This window comes from Watersipora subatra, chromosome 10, assembly GCF_963576615.1.
Source record: "Watersipora subatra chromosome 10, tzWatSuba1.1, whole genome shotgun sequence".
NCBI lineage: Eukaryota > Metazoa > Bryozoa > Gymnolaemata > Cheilostomatida > Watersiporidae > Watersipora > Watersipora subatra.
In genome coordinates, this window is record NC_088717.1 from 28,615,036 (window position 1) to 28,627,142 (window position 12,107).

Genomic DNA, 12,107 nt, shown 5'->3' on the forward strand with positions numbered 1-12,107 from the left:
ATATTATGATATTTGAAGAATAAATAGTTTAATGTTATCAGATTTTATTCCAACTTAGATTATTGCTAATTATTTAGTACTTATATGCCATTTTCATTATTACATTGTTGGTAGAAGCACATGAAACATTACGGACATTTACTTAATTAAAATAATATATTAATTAAATTGCTCAAAAATGAACAATCTAAGAGGTGTAAAAACCAGATATTTGAAATCAGCTCAAAATTCTGATCTAGATGCCACTCTTATCACATTGCCCACCTCCAAAAGGAATAAATCACTTTTTTGACAGCTTTTTGATGCCCTCCTGCTCCACTATTAGTGGACATCCTTGCTTGATGTAAGCAAGCAAAAAGTTTGAAAGTTAGAGTGGCAAATTTTGTTCTATGTTAAATAAAAAGAAATTATACCTGATTATACTAAATTAAATAAAATTAAAATAGACTTTATTATTACTTTATTTATTAAATAATTTTTTATTGCAATCATAGCTAAACAGATTATATTTAGCCATTACTTGCTAATTATTTCACATTTACATTTAAACACATTTGCAGTTTTATTTTTCTTCCTTAATTTATTTCACCTAAACACTTCTTTCATGATATGAAATTTAAAAGTTGTAGTTGTTTGAAAAAGCTTGAAAACATTTACAGTTGTTTTCTTTTTTCTCCTAATTCATTTTAACTGCTTAAAAATATTTTCTCATGATATTAAGTTTAAAAGTTAGAATTGTAAATGCTATATGAAAATAAATTTTCTGTCCATAGACTTTTTTATTACTCGGACAACGCCGGGTAGTACAGCTCATAGTTGATGGCAGTCGATTAGCTTCCCATCACACTAATGTAACACAACCCCAGTATGACCATCTATCTATGAGTTGCATTAACTCACTTACTTAACACTATCTATTCAGTGCCTGTGCAAGTCATGTAGGTATGAAATTGCTTTAAATAATAAGCATATATTAGAGTAATAAGCTATAATCATCATTTTTTTAATATGAGCATTAATTACTATCTTAACTGGAAATTCATGATCCTTGTTTAACCATTCTCATGGTTGATGTTATTGATCTAGTCAATCACTACGATTGACTAGCACAAAAAAGGGGCGTGGCCCAAACGCTCGTTGTTGGCACCGGAAACACTCGTGTTGTTATCACTTTAGGGAGAGATAACTCTATGGTTCTGACATTGTTGTGTGACAGCTGTATGTTCTGACATTGATGTGTGACAGCTGTATGTTCTGATATTGATGTGTGACAGCTGTATGTTCTAACATTGATGTGTGACAGCTGTATGTTTTGATATTGATGTGTGACAGCTGTATGTACTGACATTGATGTGTGACAGCTGTATGTTCTGACATTGAAGTGTGACAGCTGTATGTTCTGATATTGATGTGTGACAACTGTATGTTCTGACATTGATGGGTGACAGCTGTATGTTCTGACATTGATGTGGGACAACTGTATGTTCCGATATTGATGTGTGACAACTGTATGTTCTGACATAGATTTGTGACAACTGTATGCTCTGACATTGATGTGTGACAACTGTATGTTTTGACATTGATGTGTGACAGCTGTATGATCTGATATTGATGTGTGAGAGCTGTATGTTCTGACATTGATGTGTGGATGTGCGTTTTATTTCGTCAATTAGTAAAAAATATGACCATAATCAAAAAACAATGATACAGTAGTTACAATATTGATTGAATGAAAAAAATGAAAGCTTAGTTTTTACATAAGTAAGGCATGCTGAGGCGCAGTATCACTGCTGTCGGTCTAAGCACTGGACCCCCAGAAGTTGGCATAACTTTTAAAGTTATCGTATACTGAAGTTTCGTGAGTTTGTTGAAAGATTATTCCATTTTAATGGAGCTCTAATTGTGATGGTGTTGCTCTGGTCAAGAAGAACTACTATATTGACGCTATAGCTATCTTAATTTCAACTCCACCGATGATTCTATACTCTAAACTATTTTGTTTTATTTTATTTTATAGGTGCTATATCCGATTATGGTTACTGAGCTAAGTGTGGTAAACATGTGTCGACCCAGTACTGGTAGGGCTATCACTGTCTCTCTGTATGACAGGGTAACGCAGGTATGTCTTAATAAAGCTTGCTTGAACTCTAGGCTTGTTCTAATTGTTTACTGTTTAAACTTCTGTTCCACATGATAACTTTTTTAAATTTTATCACATGCCTTTGCAAGAACTAAAACTATCGAAGTTGGGCATTTATATTTTTGAAATTAAATAGCTCAAAATATGTGAATAGGTACATTTAGTTTCCAAAGGGTATTTCAGTGTGAGGGTGCATAGAAAGCAGGAAGTATTGATGGGGGTGCTAGAGTTTCTTGAGTTGCACTTTGTTTGTTCCATATTCCTTTTGGGTTTATGTGTGTATCTATATATCTGTATATAAATGTATATATATATATTTATATATATATCTATATATATATATATATGTATATATATATATATCTCAAAGTCTGTGTGTAGTTCAGTTTGTCCAGCTATAGCTACAGAGGATTTGATCTCGGGGAACCTCCCATTCCCCAGACGAATGCTTTACCAATTGAGCTACGCGATATTAATGGATTTTTTGAGCGATATATGTCACTGGGTGAAAATCGGGGTGAAAATACGCTACCGCTCTCCAAGATGGCGCAATGTAATTTTATGCATGCTCTCCCATGAGAGCAAGTAGTTAGCTCTTATTAGTAACCTTATTCAAATTAGGCAATGTGCCAAAGTAATGGCAAGTGGCAGGCAACTACATTATCTCTCATTGTTTATAAGCAATTTTTAATACCCGTGCAATGCCGGGAATTCCGCTAGTATATATATAAATCTAAGTGTGTGTCTTTCCTTTGCGTATCTAATTATAGCGATAAAGTTATGGGGATTAAAAATTCACTATGCAATTCAACTCAGAACCTCCAGTTCTGCCGACAGGCATACTATTCATTACGCTACGCGTCCAATAGGCCATACTATGGAATAGTTGTCCACGTCATAATTATTTCACCTGCCAATCTTTAATGCCAATTGCTTAAAATAGCACACTTCAGCTAGCACGCTTGAAGATCATAATTGTGTGAGAGATTATGATGCAATATTTTTCTTTATGCTGGCTTCAGATAAACAGACATGGCTCTTATTGTGGTAAATATTTTAAGTAGCTTAAATTACTCAAATTCATTGGGTAAACAAACTTGGCCAATTAAAAATAAAAAAAATTTATGCAAAAGTTTTTTATCACTCGTGCAACGTTGGTCGTTCAGAAGTAATTGATATTTCAACAAATAATGTATGTACACCATTCGGTATAGATTGATAAATAGACACGTAGAAAAGTTCTCACAAATTTTTGGTTTAGTTTTGTAGTTGCACTTTTAGGTACTCACTTTTGTATATTTTTTGTATCTTCTTTTTTGTTTCTATTTAAGCAAATTAGTAGAATATATATATATATATATATAGATATCCAATATCTATACTATATATATATTAAATATATAAATATGTAATTATCTAGTTATTTAACTATTTAGTGTAATACTGGGTATTTTATCTAGTTTATTTATAAACGAAAACTTGGAACAAATATCTGGACGGTTAATGCAATTATTTAACTGTTCAACGGTGAATGCTGTCAATAGTGGCTGTGAATATGGTGACCGAGTAAGGTAGTAGGTATTCATTTAAAAAAACATTTAAGCTAGTGTATTCAGCATTCACTCGTGTTCACATTGATCCTATTAGTTCACAAATATTGGCATTGCCGCTTTTTTACTTTAACTAAACACCTAAATTGTGTTCAGTGCTCATTGTGGATACTGAGAGTAGCAACAGCAGCCCTCAGTGCTCATTGTGGATACTGAGAGTAGCAACTGCAGCCCTCAGTGTTTCATTGTGGATACTGAGAGTAGCAACAGCAGCCCTCAGTGTTTCATTGTGGATACTGAGAGTAGCAACAACAGCCCTCAGTGCTCATTGTGGATACTGAGAGTAGCAACTGCAGCCCTCAGTGGTTCATTGTGGATACTGAGAGTAGCAACAGCAGCCCTCAGTGTTTCATTGTGGATACTGAGAGTAGCAACAACAGCCCTCAGTGCTCATTGTGGATACTGAGAGTAGCAACAGCAGCCTTCAGTGTTTCATTGTGGATACTGAAAGGAGTAACAGCAGCCCTCAGTGTTTCATCGGCACCTTAGTGGCCTGTTGCTCTTAACAAGAAACGGCAAACTTCAGTGATTCAACTATCGTGCTTTAGGGATATTTTCGCTATAGTCTTTCTTAGGGTTTTGGATTTTCAAACAAACCTGATTTAAATTATTGTAGACATTGATTTTGAGAGAAGAAATAATTTTTAGAGATGGTACATTAGACATAATACAGGAAGGTGTTGCATCAGTAACATTACCCAAGGTAGGTGTGTTTCTTGTTTCATTTTGTGTTTTGTTTATCACAGCTTTTGAAATTGGTTGAGCTAAAGTTCTACCAAAGGTTTTACGATGGTTGCATTTCGTATAGTTGTATATAGTTGTATATATATGGTTTCGCTGTAAACCAAATGTAACGTGTTGTATGCTGTATGTAACATCAAATGCTGCACTTGTAGGATTTACTTTATGTCTTTTATATATATATATAAATCTCAGTGTTTGTCTTTTTGTTAACTCATGCGTCCAGTTATAGCAATTAGCATAACATTATGGCAATGAAAAATCCATAGGGCAGTTAATTCGATCTTGGGACCTTCAGATATAGAAGCGTCGAACTTAGCCGTTAAGCCACACGGAAAACCCTGGATCCATTGGGCAAATAGTCATTATATTGGTTGAGCTACTCATGTTTGAAGCGCTTGCTTGGGTGAATAACTAGCACTGTTGACCATTTGGCATAACGATTGTTAAAGGTTGACTTGCAACAAAATTCACATTACAGTTATTTGACACGAAAAGATTCACCATGTTTTACTCTGCTGTGTTGTAGGTGCAAAATATGTGGAAATGTGATCACAAGCTCTTAAAAGCTCAAAAACAAACAGTCAATCACAGCCATCACAAAACCGCCGTAGATTAGAATCTCTGTAATGTGAATTTTGTTGCAAGTCAACCTTTAAGATTTAAATTTTAAATCTTAAAGGTTCTAAGTTACTAATCAATTCCAAAACTCAGGAATTGTTTAGTAAATATTTTAGTAAAGATTTAGTTTTCCAGGTAAGTTACTCAAATTCATTAGGTATTTATTAGGTATTTACCATATTAGGTATTCATTAGGTATTTACCATATTAGGTACTTACCATATTAGGTACTTACCATATTAGGTATTTACCATATTAGGTATTTACCGTAAAACTTCTAATTCAATGCCATGGCGCTCTATTCTTCGACCTTTCTTCTATAGTGGCGGTCAATTAGAGGCGGTGTTCAAATAGAGGCTGACGGTCTGTTTTTTAGATGGTTCGTCAGAATTTTCGGAAGATAAATTTAGCCTTATTAAGGGCAAAGCAAATTTCGCCTATATTTTGCCCTTTTTTTCGGTGGACCGATATTAAACATTTTGAATGCAATAAATTTGCTAACTTCTAACTTGTCAATGATCTAGTAATAAGTGTGCATCAAGAAACCGAGATTGCTTGCAATTGACATGCGATGATATTATAGCCTGTGTCCTTGCAATTTGTTGGAGTTTTCAATTTTTATTTCATTCTAAATTTTGAAGACATGTTTTTATTTTATATCTATATTTAACATTGTTGAATAAAAGCTCATTGCACTCACTGATATGTTTGCTACAGTTTGCAGGCAAAACTAGCTTTTTATGTGCAATAGAAGTGGAGTTATGAGCATCAATCCATTTTAAGCCGTGTTAAGATAGCTGCAAGGATGCTACTAAATAACATGCTATAAATCTGCATATTTATAAGTTATACAACAATAATTTATTAAATGATACAAATATATATGAACAAGTGGAATAAACGAACCACACTTATATTACATGCAAAAACAAAAGTTAACATTTTTAAAACAAAATTATTACCATCGTTTGCTCGGATAGCTGCATTCTGATTGTCGCTTTCGATGGAACAAACATCTTTTAGTTGCCCAATACCTTCCACAATATCTTCTGGCCTCAACTCTTCTGTACTGCTGAGCTAGTCGATATTAGCGTGCGAACAATTTTTCGGCAGAGCAAAACTTTCACGCACTGCATTTAGCACTAATGCAACGCGTAAAAGTTTGTTTCCTAAACGTAACCTTTGATCCAAAACTTGCGAACCGGTTTTTATATGCATGCTTTTTGATGTATTAGGACTGCGTTAAACAAGGAAGTACTATTAGCCCAAGACAGTTAGTAGTTATTTCTATGGTGTTTCTTTCGAAGTTCCATCTACCATCGTAAATTGAAACCTTTTTCTTTATATATACATGTGCTTCAAAGTATCAAGACCAAGTTAAACAAGGAATCACAAATAGCCTGAGACAGTAATTATTTCTATAGCGTTGCTTTCAAAGTTCATTTACCATCGTTAATTTAAGCCGTTTTTTTATATATGTAGGCTACTTTGAAGTAGAAAGATCGCGTTAAACAGAGAGCTACTACTAGCCTGAGGCCGATATTGATTATTGCTATGCTGTTGCTTTCAAACATTTAATAAAAGAAGTGAAAAGCCTTGGAATTGAACAACGAGAGAATTAATTGTTATTGATAAGCATTATTTATACGATTTTGTGGACACTTTTCTACTGATCAGTTGATATTATGGGCTTTTAAAGATCAAATAATGTCAAATAGACGGTTAAGTGGAAGTGGCGTTCAATTGAAGAGTGGCGGTCGATTTTCAACCCTTCTCGCAGGGTGGCGGCTGATTGGAGGTGGCGTTCAAATGGAGGTGGCGTTCAATTAGAGGTTTTACGGTATTCTATTACCCGTGCAACGCTGTGCATTTGGCTAGTTATTTTATACTCAAAAGGGGTCATAGTTCAATTACTGCTTAGCAATCTTGTTGCCCCTTCATCTTATATTTTTTATTTCATATATTTTTTCAATAGCGGTTTCCTATAAAAATGATGAAATTTATTGCTTGCTTGTTTACTTACTGCGAACTGGAGTTGAATCGTTTAGCTTGTAACTCGAGTATTTACATCTATATTTATAGCAACTATTTCAAAGATAGACGAGTTTTTCTCTGATGCAAGTTCTCTGAATCTTGTATTCAGTAGGTTCGGAATGAAACTCTAAACCCGCTTCATCAGAAAGGATCCCAAGCTATGTGACTTCACCATTTCATCAAACCCAATTTTCTCTACTATTGTGATGCTTACAGTAAAGCTTGCTTGTAGGGATTTGAAGGCCTGATTTCACTAAATGATACTTGTGAAGGACTGAGATACACCAGTTCTGAACTCTACTGTTCTTCTGCTCTCATCTGTGTAAGAAGGCTGGTGTTGTCGAGAGGATGCGGTTTGTTTGATCTAACAGAGTTGTCACTTTCTTAGAGTTGCCCCCAGTTGTCACTCTCTTCTTAGATTGCTCTATAACTTCTAAGCACACATTGCCTCAGGTTTACACAAGGATTATGTTGTACCCATTTATGAACCTATATGATTACTCCCCAAAAACATAAAAAATGTATAGAATTCGTGAGTTAGTAGAAGTGTAAAAGGAATTTATGTACGCCACTAATAAATTCTACCGAATATGAATTTTGAATATTCTTAAATTATATATTTTCTGTTAAGCGATGACAGGCACTACCTTCTACACATTGTATTTTACCACTGTAGATTCGAGAAATAACACAAGACATTCCGATTATGGGCTTTAGCTTTCAGCTCACAGGTAAGGACATACTTATGATACTGAAGCGCTAGAATATGAAGTTTGATATGCATGAAGTTTGATATGCATGAAGTTTGATGCGCATGAAGTTTGATGCGCATGAAGTTTGATGTGCATGAAGTTCGATATGCATGAAGTTTGATGTGCATGACGTTTGATGCGCATGAAGTTTGATGCCCATGAACTTTGATATGCATGAAGTTTGATGCGCATGAAGTTTGATGCGCATGAAGTTTGATGCGCATGAAGTTTGTTGCGCTTGAAGTTTGATATGCATGAAGTTTGATATGCATGAAGTTTGATGCCCATGAAGTTTGATATGCATGAAGTTTGATATGCATGAAGTTTGATATGCATGAAGTTTGATGCGCATGAAGTTTGATATGCATGAAGTTTGATATGCATGAAGTTTGATGTGCATGAAGTTTGATATGCATGAAGTTTGATGCGCATGAAGTTTGATATGCATGAAGTTTGTTATGCATGAAGTTTGATATGCATGAAGTTTGATATGCATGAAGTTTGATATGCATGAAGTTTGATATGCATGAAGTTTGATATGCATGAAGTTTGATATGCATGAAGTTTGATATGCATGAAGTTTGATGTGCATGAAGTTTGATATGCATGAAGTTTGATATGCATGAAGTTTGATGCGCATGAAGTTTGATGCGCATGAAGTTTGATATGCATGAAGTTTGTTATGCATGACGTTTGATGCGCATGAAGTTTGATGCGCATGAAGTTTGATATGTATGAAGTTTGATGCGCTTGAAGTTTGATGCGCATGAAGTTTGATATGCATGAAGTTTGTTATGCATGACGTTTGATGCGCATGAAGTTTGATGCGCATGAAGTTTGATATGTATGAAGTTTGATGCGCTTGAAGTTTGATGCGCATGAAGTTTGATATGCATGAAGTTTGATATGCTTGAAGTTTGATATGCATGAAGTTTGATATGCATGAAGTTTGATATGCATGAAGTTTGATGTGCATGAAGTTTGATATGCATGAAGTTTGATGCGCATGAAGTTTGATATGCATGAAGTTTGTTATGCATGACGTTTGATGCGCATGAAGTTTGATGCGCATGAAGTTTGATATGTATGAAGTTTGATATGTATGAAGTTTGATGCGCATGAAGTTTGATATGCATGAAGTTTGTTATGCATGACGTTTGATGCGCATGAAGTTTGATGCGCATGAAGTTTGATATGTATGAAGTTTGATGCGCTTGAAGTTTGATGCGCATGAAGTTTGATATGCATGAAGTTTGATATGCTTGAAGTTTGATATGCATGAAGTTTGATATGCATGAAGTTTGATATGCTTGAAGTTTGATATGCATGAAGTTTGTTATGCATGACGTTTGATGCGCATGAAGTTTGATGCGCATGAAGTTTGATATGTATGAAGTTTGATGCGCTTGAAGTTTGATGCGCATGAAGTTTGATATGCATGAAGTTTGATATGCTTGAAGTTTGATATGCATGAAGTTTGATATGCATGAAGTTTGATATGCATGAAGTTTGATGTGCATGAAGTTTGATATGCATGAAGTTTGATGCGCATGAAGTTTGATATGCATGAAGTTTGTTATGCATGACGTTTGATGCGCATGAAGTTTGATGCGCATGAAGTTTGATATGTATGAAGTTTGATATGTATGAAGTTTGATGCGCATGAAGTTTGATATGCATGAAGTTTGTTATGCATGACGTTTGATGCGCATGAAGTTTGATGCGCATGAAGTTTGATATGCATGAAGTTTGATGCCCATGAAGTTTGATATGCATGAAGTTTGATATGCATGAAGTTTGATGCGCATGAAGTTCGATGCGCATGAAGTTTGATATGCATGAAGTTTGATATGCATAAAGTTTGATGCGCATGAAGTTTGATATGCATGAAGTTTGATATGCTTGAAGTTTGATGCCCATGAAGTTTGATATGCATGAAGTTTGATATGCATAAAGTTTGATGCGCATGAAGTTTGATATGCATAAAGTTTGATGTGCATGAAGTTTGATATGTATGAAGTTTGATGCGCTTGAAGTTTGATGCGCATGAAGTTTGATATGCATGAAGTTTGATATGCATGACGTTTGATGCGCATGAAGTTTGATGCGCATGAAGTTTGATATGCATGAAGTTTGATGCCCATGAAGTTTGATATGCATGAAGTTTGATATGCATGAAGTTTGATGCGCATGAAGTTTGATATGCATGAAGTTTGATATGCTTGAAGTTTGATGCCCATGAAGTTTGATATGCATGAAGTTTGATATGCATAAAGTTTGATGCGCATGAAGTTTGATATGCATGAAGTTTGATATGCTTGAAGTTTGATGCCCATGAAGTTTGATATGCATGAAGTTTGATATGCATGAAGTTTGATATGCATGAAGTTTGATATGCATGAAGTTTGATGCCCATGAAGTTTGATGTGCATGAAGTTTGATATGCATGAAGTTTGATATGCATAAAGTTTGATGCGCATGAAGTTTGATATGCATGAAGTTTGATATGCATGAAGTTTGATATGCATAAAGTTTGATGCCCATGAAGTTTGATGTGCATGAAGTTTGATATGCATGAAGTTTGATATGCATAAAGTTTGATGCGCATGAAGTTTGATATGCATGAAGTTTGATATGCATGAAGTTTGATATGCATAAAGTTTGATGCGCATGAAGTTTGATATGCATGAAGTTTGATATGCTTGAAGTTTGATGCCCATGAAGTTTGATATGCATGAAGTTGGATGCCCATGAAGTTGGATGCCCATGAAGTTTGATATGCATGAAGTTTGATATGCTTGAAGTTTGATATGCATGAAGTTTGATGTCCATGAAGTTTGATATGCATGATGTGGTGTAATCAACCAATCAAACCAACTCATTTAACCAAGCGCGACATGTTTGTAGCGCTTGGTTAAATGAGTTGGTTTAGCGAGAATGTTGAGAAGCTTGTATTGGGTGGCTTCTGGGTCAGCCATCTTGGGAACTTTTATTGGTTGAGAAGTCATTGGTTAATCTACTGACATCCGCTAGAGTTTTAAGAGACTAAATTTGTGCATACATTCGTTCCGAGTAGTGTTACTTGGATTAGTTTTACCGCGAGTGCTTTTTGCACTGCTAGTCTTGGTTACTTTTAAGGCATTTGATTTTTAGTAATTGTCAGTAGCAATTATAGTCACACGAAGAAAAGTGCTTTAATGTTCAGCATCTTTGATTACAGAAAAGCTTCATCTGTCAGAATTCCTATTGGAAAGGGAATTGAGACAGTCTTCGTGGAACGCTGTGCTGCAGAAACATGAAGAGCTAATTGTAAAAGAAAGGTTGTTGCACAATGACATACTATTGACGAACAACATAGATGTCTACCGAAATTTGCCAGATAAGGTTCTAGAAGCCATAAGCCGGTGAGTGTTAATTCTATTTGATTGTCTTTCATTGTTGTCGGGCAGCTCAAATTATAGTTTTTTCTTTTTTCTAAAAGCCGTGCAGCCGCAATGACACTTACTGTATTATAATGACACTTACCGTACTTACATACTTGCCGCACATACATACTTTCCGTATGTGATGACCATTAAGACACTTTTATCCCCCTTGCATCTTATGTACATAATGCAGGCTGAAAATTGGAGAATTTTTGGTGAAGTTTTTCATGGAAATGTCACGCCGATATCTCAGCCTAGCCCAACATTCGGCGAGACTGAAAGCATTTAATGCAGAGGTGTCCAACCTTTTTAGAGTGGGGGCCATTATGTTAAGTTAAGCCTAGGCTGGCGGCCACACATAGCTGCTATGTATATCGCAAATAATTGAATTGCCATAACTTTATATATTGCAAAACATGATTTCTTCCATCACGTGTTATTCTCATTCTCCACAGTCAGTTTATTTATTTTAACCCCATGTAATTACAAAAAAAAACAAATGTATCAATATATTGGCTTTAACTACATGTAAATACAAAATCACAAACGTGTCAAAATATTGGTTTTAAATACATATGCATGTAATTACAAAAAACATCATTTGAAATTTATGTTCAGTGTCCTTGTTGAAGAGATATTGCGATGCTAAGTTTTCACTGGTAATGGTACTGAGCATACTACTCTCAGTGAGCCACTTGGTACTGCTTCTCTCGTACAATACTGTCTAGGTCAGATTCAATGTCTGAAAATGAAATCCTGAGCTGCTGAGCTAGATGCTCATTGG

General features: G+C 35.1%; 1 protein-coding gene across 7 annotated transcripts in view; it reads left to right on the forward strand.

Annotated features, from left to right (window-relative positions):
- Window positions 1-12,107, forward strand: part of LOC137406510 (UDP-GalNAc:beta-1,3-N-acetylgalactosaminyltransferase 2-like) — a 60,882-nt gene that overhangs the window by 27,178 nt on the left and 21,597 nt on the right. For 6 of the 7 annotated variants that reach the window (XR_010979888.1, XR_010979889.1, XM_068093094.1 and 3 more), the window contains exons 6-10: window positions 2,018-2,119; window positions 4,367-4,453; window positions 7,379-7,468; window positions 7,823-7,877; window positions 11,119-11,302. Coding sequence is in view for 5 of the 7 variants with exons in the window: in XM_068093094.1 (XP_067949195.1) it covers window positions 2,018-2,119; window positions 4,367-4,453; window positions 7,379-7,468; window positions 7,823-7,877; window positions 11,119-11,302 (518 nt within the window). In the remaining 2 variants the exon portion in view is untranslated. The remainder of the gene's footprint in view (window positions 1-2,017; window positions 2,120-4,366; window positions 4,454-7,378; window positions 7,469-7,822; window positions 7,878-11,118; window positions 11,303-12,107) is intronic. The other variant, XM_068093095.1, reaches the window with a different exon arrangement.